The following is an 18745-nucleotide window of genomic DNA, read 5'->3' on the forward strand; positions in this document are numbered from 1 at the left end:
TCTTGGTTCTTTTTGGAAAGTCTCCATTTCCACCTTTTGGCCTAATAAATGACTATAGGCCTGGACTGCTGGTCCACACGTTCAGTTAATCTGTGTCTCACACAATCTTCCTGGAATGAAACCTAAGAGTGAACTGGCTGTTGTGCAGACTGGCCTCACTGGCTGTGGAAGCTCAACAGACAGATGGTGGACCACTGTTGATCTCTGCGTCACATGGTCCTGTTCAAGCACAGGCACCAACGCACTGTGCACCATTCTAACAAATCACCAAGAGCCTCCGAGGTATATAGTCCTACTTACCTCATTGTGACGGTGTTGACATGAAACACATATGGAATCACTTTGTAGACCACCAAGGGTGGTGTGGGAATACTTGCATGGCATTCTTATTACAAGGCTACATCCTCCCCCATTAAATGGTTCCATATGGTTTTTTTGAACTTTTAGGTCAATTTCTAAAATAGTTTTTTTTTCCTGTCTATTTTTTTTTTCTTAGCCAGCTGGCACAAGCCCTTCTTTCTTGTGTGTTTACTGCTTTGTCTACCACTGGCTCTGAAACCAAATGATGTTGCTAGTTAAAACTAGCAAGGCAAGACTAGTCACTGGATGGTGACATGAGGGACCCTTCTAGAAGAAAAGCCCATCGGTCTGGGACATCACTTTGGATAATTGCTTAAGGACTAGTTTTTGTTAGCAGCATTGGCTTTCAATACTTGCTGCTTTCTGATTTTGATGGTTGGTATGAACTCTCTAAAGGGCACGGCCTACTTCTTCCATCTCATTACTGATAGCCTCAAGTAGGCATTTGCTTCAGAGTTGCCCAAAGCCTCAAGCCTGAGACCCTCTAAGGTAATGTTTCATCATCTGAAATGTGCAGCGGGACAAGGGATGTGATCTTAAAACTGAGTTAACCCCATTTACACAAGGGCCTTGACCATTGTCCTCATCTTTCCATCCTGAAGGAGGCTGATGTGCAATGGTAACAATAGCAATAAAACAAACACCTATGCACTGGATATTTATTATACCAGGTTCTGGATCGAATGCTTCATATTTATGTTTCACCTTGTGGAACTTTCTCTCATTATACAATTTTCTTGCTATTTTCTAACATGAGGGTGCTTAAGTTGAAGCACTTTAATGGCGAAGTATGATATACAGGAACCCAGGGCTAAAAGAGAATAATTTAATTTTTAGATTCCAATAGGAGAATCTGGGGAGGACTTATTGCTAATAAGGCCAGCTTGCTAAAGAGCTCAGCCTATGCATAGTGTTTACATTGGTAAAGCTTTTGTAAACGAGAGATTCCCTTAAAGACAATCATGCATGCTATTTTTAGTTGAGGCGTTTCTGTCAGCTGTAAACATGCTTGCAACTCAGCTGGTCTTTGCTATCCTCGTACTTTCAGTGCATTTTATAGTGGCTATGAGAAGCTGGCAACTATCTCTTAAAACATGTCCACCTGTCACCTTTAATGGGAAGTGTGCCTTAAATTGCAGATGGTATTTTGGCTGGTAGGAAGGTGAAACTCCCTGTTAAAATGCTCTTGCTGTTTGCAACTTTCACCTCTGACGGCTTTTCCTCTAGGCAAGGTCACCGATCAAGGCTCTTTCCTTTCACACCCTTCTCATCCAACTATAAATTGATTCTGCACAGTTGTCATCTTTCCCTCCATCTCATAGAGATGTACGTTGTTTGTATGCATGTAGTATGGTTATGCCAGTAATTACTTGTGTGACCCTGGGCTTTTTAAGTGTTTTCATCTCTCTGGGTTTGTTTTGCCTTCCGTAAGTGACAAATTGGACCAAGCACTTGCTGTGGCTCTGTGGATTTACTGGTCTTCATCTCAGGGTGGTCCACAGCCCCTGAGGCCTCTACTCCTGGCCTTGTCAGCAAATGACCTGAGGGCAACCTGCTTAATCACTCAATACTTGGGAAGTCCCACATCTTTAAATAGGACAAAGTATCTGGTGATCTACCCTGCCAGAGGAAAATGGAGTGCTAGTTAATGAGAGAGGTGCACAGAGAGCACCTGGGGGCCGCTCTGAGGAAGGTGCTCTCTATAATTACTCCATGACAGAGCTGGGCATTTCAGGGGCTGCCTGATGACCTGAGCGTATTTTCACTTCAGTCATCTGCCCGCACCGGCTCTTCTTATGTGGAAGGACTTCAAGCGTAACTTAGCAGGAATCGTAACATTTCCTTATCATCTTCCTTTCCTACGTACTACTTCTAGCAAACCTTAAAGGAAACGGGCCACTAATCAAGAAGCAAATGGTCTGTAGACTGTAGCTCTCCAAGTAGAGAAATGTGAGGTGAAGATGATCAACAGTCACAGATGGCTGGCTGGGTTTGAGCCTATGGTTCACATCAGCAAGTCTGGGCTGTTAGGAAAGGTCACAAAATGAAACGAGAAAATAGGAACCACAGCATGAAGGGCAGCAGGCAAAGGAGCCCTTTACTTTAAAGTGATCCACTCTGAAGGACTCAGAGGAATTCTTTTTCTTGGCTGAGGGACTTGGGCATGTTATCTAAGCTCTCTAAGCCTCAGTTTCCTTATCTTTATCTCAATAATAGCTCCAAAAGTGCATATGTGTGAACTTGTTTTGAAACATGGTGAGGCACAGCACAAAGTGCAGGTCATTTTAAGGAAAGCTAAACATTCCATTCAGCCTGTAGGAACCGAGGATAAAATAAACCAACTGAGAAGTCATTTCACCGCACAAGAAAGTAAACCCTGAGCTAAACAAAAGCCAAACCAAAATAAAGGAAATAAATTTTCAGATGAACCCTAAAGCAGGCTGTTCTGGTTGAAGCTAGCAATTAAAAGTGAAGCATATAGCCTACTCTTACTTAAACATGTTAGCGGAAGAAGTGGTACTATGAACAAAATGTCAACCCACAGCACAGGCAGAGTATTTCCTGCCCATCAGCAACTGAGCATTGGAGGCTGAGAAGCCATCCAGCAGGGGAAGAACCAGCGGAGAGGCCTATACTGGCTTTTTGAGGATGGAGTGGTGAAAGTTTATGTTTGCTCAATTTTTCAATGCCTGCTCTTTAACCCCTCAAGGACCAGCTCTGATACCTCACTTTATTACAACAGGCAAGGAAAAACATAAAGAGGAAGATAATGATTAGTAAGTAGATATAGAGAGTTCACACCGTTTCAGTGGAAGTCATCTTAACAGGCCCAGGCACCCTAAGTCTACACTGTGGTCTTAGCATTGGGGGCTCAGCAAGAACTCATTTATTCTACTGATTATTTCTTATTCTAGTCAGACTTTTCCTGTGCTGTGTAAAGGACAATGTGTGCAGTTTTCAGCTCTACCTGTGTCTCCTACTGTCTCTGCCTCTTCATCTTCTGCTGTACAATGCCTAACCTCTTCTTTGAGTGAGCACATTGGGGATTATTGGGGGTCAGAAAACCTAGACAGGATGATTGGTGAGGAATAAAGCAGCAAGGGAGGCAGGGGATGAGGGAATAGAGGTGTTCTGGGAAATACAGGTCCATTGAATGGTGGAAATGAAGACTGGATCAGAAAACAGGAAGAGGCTTGGTACCAGAAGTAGGGTATGTTCAAACCCAACAGCGTGGTGATTTCATTGATTGCAGAGCTGCTCTCCATCCAGAGGTATCTGGTGAAGGAAGGCATGTAGCAGCAGGAAGAGCTGGTATGGTCCCTGCTGGCCTTTCTGCCTAGTCCCTGCTGGCTGTCTAGGAAGGACTGCCAACTGGGGACATGCACATTCACAAACTTCTTTGGCTTCATTCATAACTCATGTATCTTGGTGATAAGCAGAATTTTAAATACTGGGGGAACTTTGTCTATATTGTCTGACCTCTTAAAGTGGTATGAGTGGGGCAGATATTAATACCTCAGAAAATGGTATCTCCTGTTACTTTTGTGCTAATAACCCCAAGATCACCCAACAAATGAGCAATAGCTTAGAGAATAAGTAAGGTAAGCCAGCACCCAACCCCTGCTAACTCCTCTTTCCCCTGTGAGTAGTTCCTTCCCCCTAGATCACTCTGGAAAATTCATGGTGTTTCTGTAATATCTATTCTTAAGTGGCTGTGATAATGTTACAGCATTTATAGTCTACTGCTTTTGTAACCATTACTTAACCCTCAGGGTAACCTATTATTACCACCTGAAAAACTGATTCAGCTTCAAACTAGAACTTACTTCAAGTCACTTAATCACAAAGTGGTAAAGCAAGGCTTTATTCCTCTAAAACTATATTCACTATCTTGACAGGACTGTCCAGTTCTTATATGGATGGTCAAACCACCGTCTTGTGTCTCTCGTAGCGTCCTATTGCTAACACGGACATGTTATAGCTATTACTCTTTCCACACTGAATTTATGGCTGAAAAAGCTGAGCTTCCAAAGAAGTGAGCAGAATTATCTTAAGTGCAAAGGATATCAATGGGCTTAAAAGTAACACCAACGGATAGGTTGTTGATAATATGATTCAGAAAAAAGCCAAAGAACCATAATTTGTTGGTGAGAAACCACAAGTGGGAACATAGATACCCCACAATATATTCTAAAACTATTTTTTTAAGAAAGAAATGTAAAAGTCGTGCGGAGAAAAGAATGCATTTATGTATAAGTTCCTTGAATTAAGTTCTCCTGGAAAGCATGTCCACATTTCTGAACATTCATTTACATACTCACTCAACAAACATTTGCTAAGAAACTACATATGCTAGCCCATATTCATTTATAGATTTTTTTTTAAGTAAAATGCCCTAAGTTTGGATCTTAAAAGAAAGTTCCACCTGGAGTTTCCAGATAAAATATATGACACCCAGCTAAGTTGTTTGCCTTGATATCCATGGCAACACCAAGGCTATCCTTATAACATCCTCAATCTCTGGCTTCTGATCCCTCTCGCTCCTTTATTTTGACCTCTGTTTTATCTCTTGATGGGAAACTGAGAGAGAACCCTACTTTGCTCCATGAAGGATGGCTGGTGCTAGCTTTCTTTGTCTCTATTTCTTTTGCTACCATGTTCAATACAGAAATACAGATGTACTTTCAAAACTGACAGTGCCAAATAACTCTAGAATGAAAGGACAAAGAGTTGTTTTTTTTTAAGAACTAAATGCCTGGTTGGCATAGGTATAATACTGTTTTCCAGATTTGTCTGTATTATATATATTTAAACAGCTTCAGAATTTACTGAGGACCTTAATCATTCAATGTATTGTGCGGACCACACTTTGAATACAGCTTGAGTTTATAAGAATGACTTTACCTATAGCTGTTTGCTTCTGTAATATAATAGGTGTGCAAAACCATTGCTGATTTTTATTATAGGCAAAGCTACTTACTTGGATCAACTACAAGGTTCCTTGGTGAATATACTGGAGAAATGCATTTATACATTGAAAAGACAATTTGGAGTAGGACAAGAGTTTAACGTTGCAAATTTAAGACCTTATTTCAATACATAATCTAACAGGATCTACATGTACGATGGGACTGTAGAAGACACCCACTAAAGAAGAAAGAAGATATGTTCATGATCCAAGATGAACAAAGTCAACTTTGGCTAAAGAGACACTTGCACAAATGGCTCTCCCACTTCTGCTAACTCTTAATTTTCATGGCTGTTAAATCATCCGGTTTTTTGTTTTGTTTTGTTTTGTTTTTTTGTGGAAAGGACAAACCTACTTGAGAGCACAGTTACAATATAATACTCCATAACTAAAAATGCTATTTGGTTAACTCACTTGATTAATTTCAGGTTATCCCTGCATTCACCTTTGCCCAAAGTAAACATAGAGACTTATCACTATCTAATTTTCTTTCTAAGTTCAGCAATGAATCTCCGTGTTTATTTGGAGGTGTGAAAACTAAAATTTAAGCACAAGTGATTGACATAGAACCACATACACTTAGCACCATGTCCTGCCTTAGACTGAACTACAAAGAAGGCAAAGTGCAGCTTAGGCAACCTTTCAGTTGCTCAATTGTACGTGTAATGTTTTATGTATCAGCAGCTCCCCTTTCTTCTAGGCCCCTACTTAAACGTATGTGCTTTAGAGCCTATCTGCTAGGTTTGTGCTAGTCCGGTGAGAGAAAAAAGGCTGCTCTGAGGAATGAATCCCCACCCCCTTAGGATTCAAGTATGAAAGTACTCCCTGACAAATGATTTTAGTTAACATAACTATTCCAGACTCAAAACTTTGCCAGGAAGAGTGACTCTTGTAAGAATTTCAAATATGAAGACTGTTGTTACAGTCATTGATTTTAGTTCTAAGAGAACCTGTGTGTAGCCATAACCACACTGACGATCTCTAGTTTCTACGGAGGCACTTCTATAGAGCTAGGGAAAGAAAGGGCAGGCTCAAAGTCTGCAGATCTCTATCTCTGGAATGGTGGAATCCAGGGAACCACTATCCCTCCCTAGTCCTCTGGGCAGTATCTTTATGAAACAATCCATTCTCTCTTCAAATTACAGGAGTCCAGTCCTTTGGAGAAGCAAACAGTTCAGATCAGTTTGGTCTGTTCAACCTTTTCTTTCATTTAGGTGAAAGACTCTATGTAGAGCTTTCAATGGCCCAATTCTTTTTTTTTTTTTTTGAGACAAATAGAATAAACTGAATGTCTCTTCTTCCCAGCCATCTTAATAATGGTCATAATAGATACAACTTATACAGTATTTACTATGCTGGGAACACCTTTAAGTCGCATGTGTTAATACAATTCTCAGAAACAGCACAAGGAAGGAACATCACTAAAATTCTCTCTCCTCCACTTCCCCTCCCCTCATAAGAGAAGGAAATCAAAGTTGAAAGTAGTTAAGTGATTCCTTCCAAGGTAGCACAGTTCAGTAGTAAGTAGCTGGGCCTGAGTTCCAGGCTGAACAGTCTGTCTCCAAAGAGCAGGGTTTGCATTTACACTGTGTCACCTCCAAAACTCAGGTGCTTGAATACAATGTGATACCCCGAGTCTTCTCTTCTACAGGCTGCACACTCTTAGGGCATCCCTTTTTCATAAAGGGCTTTTATGATTCGGGGTACTTTAGTTCTATGATGGATAGACTAGACTTCTAGAAGGGGCCCATGGTGGGGTTTCTCTGAAATCTGAAGGATGACTCCAATCCTTCCCTTCTGCCTGTCATCCTGTTCTGCCCCTCCCACAGCCCTCCAGACCCCACTGCCTAGCCTTCAGTGGCACTCACCTGTATGGACGAACATGTGCTTGACATAGTTCTGTTTGGCTGTGAAAGTCTTGTTGCAGAGAGTACACTCATAAGGCTTTTTTTCGCCTTGCCCACTGGCTGTGCTGTGGCCTGCAGATGACGCCAGGGGCTGTGGCGCTGGCAGCTGTGCAGTAAAGGTGGACAGGCCGGGCTGGGACACTGTCACAAACTGGGTCTGCTGGCCTGTCAGGGGCTGTGGCAGGCTGAAGAGAAAAGGCTTGGGGCCACTGCCCGCAGGCTGGGTAGTGAAGAGGGCTGGCAGGTAGGTGTTGCCAGCTGTGCCAATGACCTGTGTGTTGCTGGTCAAGGTCAGAGGCATCCTCAGGTTGCTGGTGAGCGTTTCTGTCTGGCGTAAATAGAGCTGGGTACTTGGCAACGGCTGTCCAATGGATGTGTTGACTGAAGGCTGTTGTAGGACGCCCTTATCAGAGCTGTTACCGACAGTGATGACTGTGTTGTCCATCTCCGCCTCGTTGCTTCTCTCTGGAGAGGAGGCACCTGTTTCTAGCTGGTTTGGCTGGGCACTGCCCTCAGCTGGGGCTTCTGCTGCCTGCTCAGGTTGGGCGGGTTCCGCCTGACCCTCTTTTGTGGCTCCTGCCCCAAACTGATGTTCCACTGAGTCAGGTTCGGTGCCAATAGAGGAGCTGACCCCGGAATCAAAGCTTTCACCTTTGGGCTCGCTCTCTGTGCCCTCGGCCTGGTCAGTGTCTTCTGTGCACTCCTCGGACTCATTGCGTTCTAGGATCTGCACCCTTTGCTGCCCATAGTAGTCATAGTCATCTTCCATTTCCTGCTTAATGTGGATGTTGCCCACTAGGGTCTGGATACGCACAGGCCGGGGCTGCTTGCGGCAGTGCGTGGTCTCAGGGGTGGTGGACAGGTAGCGCTCCATCTGCTGGGAGCGCTCATGGATGCGTGTGATCCAGCTGGGGTCTTCCATGTGGTGGTCACGGGGCAGGCCGAGTGCAGTTTCGTGGTGGCTGACCACGGCACCGCTGTAGAAGGAGCGCTCGCCGCTGCCATTCTGCATGGAACAAGCGTAGAGTGCCGAGTAGATGCGGTCCACACTGTGTTGTGGATGGCTCTGCAGGTAGCCTGATTCCGTGTCACTGCTCTGGCCAGATGTGCCTGACTCTGGCGTGCCTCTTGGTGTGTCCTGGCCAGAATCCTGGATGCCTGGAAACACATCGCCCACGTTTTGTGACACGATGCGTGTGCACTCATCTATGACTGTTTTGATCTGCAGGATGCTGGCGGCTGTGAGGATCTGCAGAGCTTCCGACTGTGAGACTCGCAGCACACCGCTGTACATGAAGTCAATGAGCTTTTGCACCGACTGTACTGACACCACCGATGGGATTTCGATGTCGCTGTAGCCCAGCAGCAGCTTGTCTTGGAAGAAAGGGCTGCCGGCTGCCAGCACGCAGCGGTGTGCGCGCAGCATGCTCCCGTGGATGCGAACCGTCACGTCACAGAAGTGGCCACGGTTGCGCTGCTCGTTGAGGGTCTCGAGCACGGAATTGCTGAAGTTGTGAAGGTTGATGCTGTGAATGCGCTCGGTCATCCCCTTGCAACTGATGTCACCTGCAGTGCAGTGAGGCAAACACAAGACAGGGCACACAGTCAGATTTAGCTGACTCCATTTCTAACACTCGGGTCTTAGGCGAGTAAAGCCAGAGCCTTGCAGATGTATACACAAGCTGAGCAGGCTGCACACGTAGCCCAGGCACCCAAAGCTATGAGTTTCTCCCCACCTCTGGTCTCCCCTCCCCAGCTAATTTGAATATCACATTCATACTGATCCCCCCAAAATTCAGGCGATGTTGTCTTCTGAAAGGATAATCAGATGGTTTGGTGCCTGCTATTCCTGTAACTGTGGCTGGAAGATCTAAATGTACAAAGGTACATTTAATTCAGGGACTACTCTGCCTCACTTGGGACAGGCCTAATTCCAACTTCTCTAGGAAAGTTTAATTCTCCCCTCCTCAAGTGACTGAAGTTTCTTATTTTTACTAGTAGGCAGCAACAGTATTCATAGTTTAGAAATTAATCCCTAGTTTACACAGAATATTATCATATCCCATATCATATATGCAAAAATTCTAGGAAAATTCAACCCAGACTAAGATGTTTACCAAACAGCCTCTATCACGCTTTCCATATGATGGAGGGATGCAGAATGCAATTCTGCTTGCAGATGGATCTGGCTGCTCTGGGTACCAACACTCTCTCCTTACCATTCTCCTCAGTCTGAGCACTTTCAAGGCAAGGATGGTTCTGGGTGAGACAGGTGCTTCATGAAGAACCCCCCCCCTCCTCATGCCTTGTTTTTTGTTTGTTTGTTTATTTGTTTTGTTTTGTTTTGTTTTTTTGAGATACGTTCTCACTATGTTACTCAGGCAGTCCTGAAACTCACTATGTAGCCCAGGCTGGCCTTGAATTCAGAGATCTGCCTGCCTCTGCCTCCCGATTACTGGAATTAAAGTAAAAGAAGAAATGTTTTAAAAGGATGGAGGTGGTGTGCTGAGTGTGATCACACTATTCAAAATGGGCACTTTGAGAGTAAAAGATCGAAATGTTGAGAGTTAGACCAGGAGAGCAGGGATAAACTGGAGATGGGATACAAGCTTACTTTGAGCAACAGGATCGATTGTAGAACTATTAGACAGCTCATAAAAGGAAGTTGTGCTGCTCTGATCAGCTGCTGGCCCTGGTTTCAGGCGCTTAGCCATCACTCACACTGAGAAGAAAACAGATGGCTGTGGCACAGTCCCAGGCATCTCCCTTTCGCTACCTCACTCTCAGATGTCTCTCAGGAAGACCTTTCTACAAGTCACTCTTCGGTCAGAACCACACTTGTAACTTCACAACCTGCAATGCTTTCTTTTGACAGAAGACGCCACTGGATTCAAACGTGCCTGAAAGATTAGTGAGGGACACTCTTGTTCTGTATGTGAGGGCATTATCACTGATGACTAGATTATGAGGAGTCTGTCTTACTGATCTGATTAAGCCCTTGATAGATTAAAAATAAGATCCTCTTTGGGGAGGTGGTTAAAGGTAGGAGGTCTGGCCTGGCTGGAGGAAGTAATCACTGGTCATGGGGCCCTTTGGGGCTGGATCTTACTGTGCCTTCTTGAATTCTCTGCTTCCTGTATATAATGAAGTAAAGAACTCGCCTACTACGGTCAATTATTATAATGGTGCCAAGCAAGCATGGGTTGAACCTGCTGGAACCATGAGCCAAGATAAATCTTTCCTCCCAGTGCTAGTTAGTTATTGTCAACTCGACATAAACCAGAGACACCAGGGAAGAGGGAATCCCAATTGAGAAACTGCCTCCATCAGATTAACCTGATGTTATTGGGGGGTCATTTTCTCGATTGCTAATTGATGGAGAGCTTAGCCGGCCCTGGGCAGATGGACTTGGATAGTGTGAAAAACTCGGTTGAGTAGGAGCTGGGAGGCAACTTGTCTTAGTGTTCTATAGCTGTCAAGAGACACCAAGTCAACTCTTACAAAAGAAAGCATTTAATTGGGGTTTGCTTACAGTTGCAGAGGTTTAGTCCATTATCATCATGGCAGGGACCTTGGTGGCACGCAGGCAGACTTGGTGCTGGAGAACTAGCTCATACTTCCACCTCCGGATCCACAGGCAGCAAGAGAAAGATACTGAGCTGGGCTTGGGCTTTTGAAACCTCAAAGCCCTCCTCCAGTGAGACACTTCCTCCATCAAGGCCACACCTACTCCAACAAAGCCATAGCTCCTAATCACTATCAAGTAGTGCCACTCCCTGGTGACTAAGCATGAAAATCTGTGAGCCTATGGGGGCCATTCTTACTCAAACCACCACACAGTGTTCCTGCTGGTTCTGCTTTGTTCCTCCCTACAGGTTCCTCCTTCCTTCCTTTTTTTAATTGAAAAATATTTTTATATGCAATATGTTCAGGTCACAGTTTCACTTCTTTCTTCCTGCCTTAGCTTTCCTCGGCAATGAACTCTAATGTGTAAAAAACATCATACATCCTTTCCTCCCCAAGTTAGTTTGGGCCATGGTATTTATCATGGGAACAGAAATCAAACAAGGACACTCTCTCAAATTTGTTTCTGTCATGCATTTGGTCACAGTGGTGAGAAGAGTTATGAATACATAACGGAGCTATCAAGTTCAGAGAGGTCAAGTAAGTGGACTTTCGGAACAAAGCAGCCCTCACACGGATTGTCACTTAGATCTTAGGTCCTGTTGTAAGCAACCGCAGAGGGGCTGTGCACAGCAGGCACATCTGCCTCCTCAGGCTTTCTCCTTCCACTTGGCTCCACTTGATCACTCTCGTACAGTCTAAGCATCCTCACTGCCCCCTAGCCCCTGTATCACATTCAGTGATGCCATTTCCCTCATGCTGGATAAGTGAACCTCTTTCAACTTCTATCAGATTTATTATGCGCCTGAAATACGGTATTAGCTTATACTTCCCAACTTTTTAACCTAATAAAACAGATTCTTTATGCACAATTGAATGATTATGGCAAATCCCCAATAGCTATGTTAATACAAAATATATATTTAGATGAAGATCCCAATAATTCAGGAATGGATGTCCATGAATAGAGTCAACAACAGATCATATTCCAACTTCTGGATGAATCCCCCCATCATATATAGAAGGACAATAATAAGGACAAACTTTTTCTTCAAGCCTCATTGTCAAGCACTGTTCAAACTCTGCATATTGCTCCACTCACTGTTCCCACGTATACACTGGGAAATTAAGACCACAGAAAGTATGCAATGTGCTCAAGGCTGCACTGGTAACTAGAGGTGGTGTGACTCTGGATTTCACTCCCGACAGTTTCACTACATCACATGCTTTGTCCCTATATGGGAGCTGGCATTAGGGAGTCCATCTAGCTGTGACAACCATCAGCTCTCAAGTTAAAATTTAAAAAGACTTCCCCCAGCTTTTGTGCATCTAGGCCTGGAGACTTCACTGTAGCTGCAGACATCTATCTAACTTAAACACATCCACATGCAGTTGGGTGGTGGCAGCACATGCCTTTAATCCTAGCACTCCTTAGGCAGAGGCCAGCCTCATTTACAAAGTGACTTCCAGGACAGCCAGAACAACAAAGAGAAACCCTGTCTCAAAAACAACAAACAAACAAATCATCCACATGCATGAGAGAGTGTACAATATTAATTTATGAGAACTAAAACAACTTGTCCTGGAACTAAAATGTATTACTCTCTACATAGGATTTCACTGTCACTGAAGTCTCTCTTTCCTTGAAGCAGAAGAGCAGCCGAACAGCAAATTGGCTGTCCACAGACAGCAGGAGGATCACCATTTCTGGGCAAGGTAGGCTTACTAGAACACATCTCTTTCTACACAGGTAGAGGCATCTCTTCAATGCCCATGTGACCATGGTGCCAGTCACAAGGACTGCACTGCAGAGGTTAGATGACACGGCTACTTCCTTCAGTGGATTCGGGAGCATCCCCTTCCCAACAGTTATACTGGCTAATGTCTCTATAGAATTTTACACGGTACAAAATTCTCTCCTATGTAAGACCTCATTTGTTTTTGCAGTAATCCTGTACATTTTCAGGACATTGCTGTTATTTCTGTTTGAGGCAAGAGCCATTATGATTCTAAAGTTTCTCCCTGGTTTGATCAAAGTTCTATATATCAAGCAAACAAGCAGCAGAATTGGGATTAGAACCCATACTTCTTACATATTCTCTCTCTCTCTCTCTCTCTCTCTCTCTCTCTCTCTCCCTCACACACACACACACACACACACACACACACACCACCACCACCACCACCACCACCACCACCCCTTTATGAGAAAATTTATGACAATTTAGCAAATCTAAATAATCGGGTTATTTGGTATATAGTCTAAATGAGTATTATATTACTGTTTTCACCAACTTCACTAAAAACCACAGAGTCAAAGGTAAGGCTTTACATAGATACAAACAAGTTGACCTTATCAGCCCTCTGGATTTCTAGGGACAAGACTCTAACATCTCCCTGAGTACACTTGGCCCCCCACTGCAGTGAGCTGCCTTGAAAGGCTGACTTCTCTTTAGCTGATAGTGGTACAGATGTGATGGAAATGCTGCCTCTCCATTCAAGCACGCCTCATTCCTCCAGCACACAATGTCGAGGCAGTTCCTTTCCCAGGCTTGCTTTTATTTTTAACACGAATACAGTGGGAAAGTTTCTGCCACAGTAAAGCAAAGTCCAGGCTTTTGTGAACATGTCCTTTTCATCCAATGGGCATTAATGTATAGATTCCAATGGAATAAATGTGAAATAGCCTACTGTAGATTTGTTCCCCCCATTGAAAACAAATCTTGATTAGATGGTATTCAAGAACTGTATAGAAAGGAATGGTGTGAAAATGCTAACTCCATTCTTTCTTAGACTGGCACTGAATAGGCATTTGGGCTATTCAAAATAGCCAAGAAAAAAAGTCCACAAAAAACCTCCAAACACCCTCAAACCGACTAACCTCTCTCCCCTGGAAACCCCAAATCTTCAAAAAAAAAAAACCTATACAACTTTACATAGATTTTTGTGTATTTGAAAATGCCACATCGACTTAAGGAAACCCACAGTGGAATGACAATAAAACTGATGGCAGGAGAAAACTGTTATTAAAAATAGATGTCTTCATATTATTTTAAAAGAATAACCTATCCACCTGGCTTTCTAACAGAGCAAAGAAGTCAGCCTGTGATGACACTCACGGGGAACATTGGGGGAACTGTCCTAAGGACACGGAGGATGTAATTATTCTAAGTGACTGTTCTGTGAGAGCACAAGCGGATGAGGCTGAAGCAGGGCTGAGTCCCCAAGAGGAAATCTGCCTGCAGAATGGGGAGTGGAGGTTTGGTGCTCAGTTTTATAGGAACTTTCCCCCTGTCTGTCCCGTAACCCGCAGGGGTCCAGGGATAGGACTTAGCATGAGAATAAAAGCTGCCTGTGAATAACAGAAACGAACAAGAAAGGGAACAGCAGGCAATACAATCTTTTTTTAATTAGGTGTGAAATCCAGTCCTTTCTCAGGCAGGGGAGCAAAAGGATATATAAAAGCGAGGAGTGCAAGGGTAAGGTGCAGGGGAGGGGGCTGGGGAGGTGGGGGAAGGGGAGGTGAAGCTGTAAAAAGAGGAAATACCAGTTCTCAAATTAAAACCAGTGTGAACTTTGGTCATGTCAAGAGGTCTAAATCAAAGTAGGGTTCATAGGGGATCAGGTACTCAGCCCATGAACTACACACTGGCAGAGGTGGCCAGGCCTCCTCAGCCCAGCCTCAAACCGTGTTCTCTTTCAGTCCTGTCCCATGAACCTTGTCCTTACAGGCCTGTGTGCTGCTGGACACTTTACCTGGGTTTTGGGAATTTGCTCCACACAAGTGCTTTATTCATGGACTTATCTCCCGGCCCAGAGTTGGTAACTTTTTACACAAGAAAGTAAACAATCTTCAGTCAAAGTTGCTTTTTAGAAAGGAATAGTCAAGAGAACAATGTAAGAATCCAAGGAAAGACGTGTGGACAAGGAAGCACGAACGCTGGTGGAAAGGCAGCAGGTGAAGGTGGTTTATGCTGCTCCCCACTGCTGAAGGCAATTGTTTCCCGAGGTCCGATTTTGGTTTTTAACAGAGCACATTTCTTTGGACAGTTAATACAAATCCATAGCAGAATTAGGGGATGAGACACCTTTGAATATCTTTTGAATGTTAAAATAAGTAAAGCAAACCAATATACATTTCAAATTCACTCAAAATGAAGCTCGATCTAAGGGTCAGTTGAAAGCTCTGTAATAACCCTTCTCTCCTTTCTGCCCTCCCCACCCCTCCCCTCCTTCCCCTTTGTTTTCTTTTCCCTCCTCTCAGCTCTTCTCCTCTCCCATCCCCTCCCTCCCATCTCTTCTTTCCTCCCATCTTCCCTTTCTCCTCTCCTCTCTTCCATCCCTTCATTTCTGTTTTGATTAAGTTTGCCTACATTTTCTGTATGGACAACAGGGAAGCAAATCTTGAGAGCCAGGAAAACACTAGTTCTATGACACTAAGGCCAACCCCCAACTCTAGAGGATGTTTCCTTTCTAATTTCCTTTGTAGTTTGTTTGAAGGCTGAAGCTAGATTTACATCACTATTGGAGTTCTTAGGTCCAAAGGAAGAAATAATCCCAGGAAGCTTTCTTATTGGTTTCTCATAGACCCTTTCACTTAGCCCAGGTCTCTCACTTGCCTACTTCAAACCAAGTCCTCTGTGAGCCCAAGAGAGAATGAAGCTTTGCTGGCTACATGTTAAAATTATAAATAAATATAACTGACTTATGGTTAAAGCTGCTGTGGGGGTTGCTTGGATTTTTACTAGTTCATTAGTGAAACACTTACTGAGAATACCCCAGTGTAAATGTACATGAGCTGAAATCTAAAACAAAGAAAATATCTGTCCAAACGCATTTGAAACACATTTGAAACATATTAACCAGTCAGACTGGATTCCCAGGTTCGGGCAACTGCATTCTGCTTTGATCTTTCTGGAGTCTGTGGGTATAAAAACTGATCATGTTCCTCTCTTGGCACCGCTTAGAAAGGAGCTTGAAGTCAAGATTTAGGCCACATTATAGAAATTGGGTAGACTTCAGTGTGTGCTGTCCTATATAAAAATTCATCCAGACTTACTCTAGTAATATTTTACCTTGACTTTGATTTCTTGTTGGCAGTTATACAAAAATATATGTCTTAATAATTATTGATTTTTTTAAAAAGTCAACCTAAATCCTTTTAGGTCACAGCAAAGTATAATAAAAAATCAGTCTACAAATACTTAACAATTTATGGAACCAATTCCAAACAAATGAAAAACTCAGTTTTAGTACTACCACATCTTCTGTGTGCTTGTCAGGACTCTCCAGACACACAGAATCAGTAGGCTATTAATATAGACATATGAAGGGGGATTTACTAAGGAAATTGGCTCACGTAATTATGGAAGCTGAGAAGTCCTGTGACAGGGCATCTCAGACTGGGGACACAGGATCCTGGTGGCATGGCTCGGTCCAAGTCTGAAAACCTGAGAACCAGGGAAACCTATGGTATGACTCCCAGGTTTAGGCGGAGTGAGTGTCCAGGGACCCAGAGAGAAGGTAGCTTGTATATGTCCTGGAATCCAAATGCCAGAAAACCATATGCTTTGAAGTCCCACCTTTCAGTAAGGATAGCAATGACAATTTCTTTCTGTATTTATTTTCTCTAGATCTGTAATCAATTAGATGATACCTACTCTCATAGAGGGGGAGTCTTTATCACTGGTCTTCTCAATAGTACATGCTTACCCCAGTAACTTGGAGATACTCTTACACACACACACACACACACACACACACACAGAGAGAGAGAGAGAGAGAGAGAGAGAGAGAGAGAGAGAGAGAGAGAGAGAGTAAGCTTTGGGGTTTCTAGCTGTTCTAGTTTCCTTTCTTGCTGCTGTTATAAAATACACTAATGAAAACAACTTAGGGGGAAAGATCTATGGTACATTACTGTCCAGATTGTAGTTCATCATTGTGGGAAAGGTACAGTGGCAGGAGCCTGAAACAACTGGTTACACTGCAGCCAGAGTCAAGAAGCAGAGAGCAAAGAATTAATGCATGCATGCTTTTGTTCACTTCACTCTTTCCATTCCTATACAGTTCAGTTCCCTGCTCAGGGAATGATGCCGCCCACAGTGGGTGGCTTTCCCACTAACCAAAGTAAAACTCCCACAGATGTGTCCCCAGGTCAACCTAATATAGATAGTCCCTTGTTACAGCTTCCTTCCTTGGTGATTCTACACTGTCACCTCGACAAATAAACCAACCTTAACACTAGGTATCTTTTGTTGTTGCAGAAGTTAGGGTGTGGGGTCAGTTGGAGGAGGAGGTCATCACTGGAGTGCAATCTTGAAGGGTGTACTTTGACTTTCAGATCTTCTACCACCATGAGGGGGCAGCTCAGCTTTGTCGTGCCCTCTTGGCCATGCTGCACTGCCTTGCCAAAGGTCCATAAACAACAGAGTAAAGCAACCACAGACTAAAAACCTCAGGAACTAAGTTATTGTCTCAGGTATTCTGTCACAGCAAAGAAAAGCGACTAACATAGGCACATTACTAAGCACCTATTTCTTCTTGCAAACAAAATGCACAATCAGGATCACTGCCTGAGGTTCTGTCCACTGGATTTCTTTACATTATTGCTCTTCCCTCAGAAGGAGCAGCCACTTGCTTTTGTGCTGCTCGAATATTGTACACAACCATCTACTGATCAGGTCCTAGTCTTCTCTTCCTGTACCATCTGATCATGCTGTGTTCTCTATGAATCACAGATGTAGGCTGGGAGAGACAATGAGGAGAAGCAGGAAGAGTAACCATGGGTATTTGTTCCCTCGTGGAACTCACTTGTGCTTTTAGGACATGCTTACTAGACAAAAATCTACACAGGCACTGTGTCCTGTGCTGTTTTCCTTTTTCTTTTTGGATTAGGGAACACCAGTGGTAGCAGCTCACTGTTTATCCTAGAAAGGAAACATGTCTCATACCCTAAGAACCCTAGAAATTTCTCTGAGGGAGAAGGCCCTGAATTTTACTCCCCCCCCCCTTGACAATCATTTAGTAGTGTGTCCACAGTATTTGTACTTTATATTCATACTTTATATTCGCTAGGCCCAAACAGTATAACACCATTAATGTAAAGCAGTAGTGTTGTAGCGTTGAAAGGAACTGTGACCAAGAGAAATTAAAGGGTGATGTTGTGCTTGGAAGCTAACACATCCTGACATGGGAACTGTAGTACAGACACACTGCTGGCCTTGCCAGCACAAAGCAAAATGCTTCTGGTGGCTCTTATGGACACGTATGGAGAAAAGGTTACTTGCCAGATCAATAGCTGTTTGTCAAGTACCAGGGCATGTGTTGATTAGTTCAAACAATAAAACTACATCTTGTAAATTAGTCAACTGAAATCATCACTTGGCTAATCTATTAGCATTCTCCAGGATCCATCTGTCTTTGGAGCAGGCCAAATAAAAAAGTTGAGTGGCGATGAAGTGAGAATCACCACACTGGCATCTTAGTCCTTGATGGTGGCTTTTGTCTTTATAAGCCCTCTGGGAACACACTAACTTTATTTCCTATTTTCCTAGGAAAAGGCAGCTCTGACCCTTCCATTTGGCCAGGCGCTAAATATTCCTGCTATAATTATGCATTCCAGAACTAGAGGAAGACACATAGGACTGATCTGAGAACCCAACATGGGTCAAACTGTAGCCCAAACCCCACTAATCACCTAATCTTTGTAAGACCCTACTCTGAGTGGGCATCTAAAGAGACATTTCAGTCTCCTGACATCAGTGTCATAGGGCACATTTAAACTTATTTCTGTAAAGTATGATTATTTCTTCCCCACTGCACAGATATCCTGGTAAAGGGCTGTCAGTCTGTTTGGAGGAGGATGAAGAAAAAGATGAACAGAACA

General features: G+C 43.5%; 1 protein-coding gene across 11 annotated transcripts in view; it reads right to left on the reverse strand.

Moving 5' to 3' along the window:
- The window catches only part of Zbtb20 (zinc finger and BTB domain containing 20), a 730935-nt gene that overhangs the window by 24205 nt on the left and 687985 nt on the right, over positions 1–18745 (reverse strand). For all 11 annotated transcript variants that reach the window (XM_040750810.1, XM_040750809.1, XM_040750808.1 and 8 more), the window contains one exon: positions 7198–8802. In XM_040750810.1, coding sequence (XP_040606744.1) covers positions 7198–8782 — 1585 coding nt within the window. In that variant the 5' untranslated portion in view covers positions 8783–8802. The remainder of the gene's footprint in view (positions 1–7197; positions 8803–18745) is intronic.

Source organism: Mesocricetus auratus, unplaced genomic scaffold (assembly GCF_017639785.1).
Source record: "Mesocricetus auratus isolate SY011 unplaced genomic scaffold, BCM_Maur_2.0 Super-Scaffold_100008, whole genome shotgun sequence".
Classification (NCBI taxonomy): Eukaryota; Metazoa; Chordata; class Mammalia; order Rodentia; family Cricetidae; genus Mesocricetus; species Mesocricetus auratus.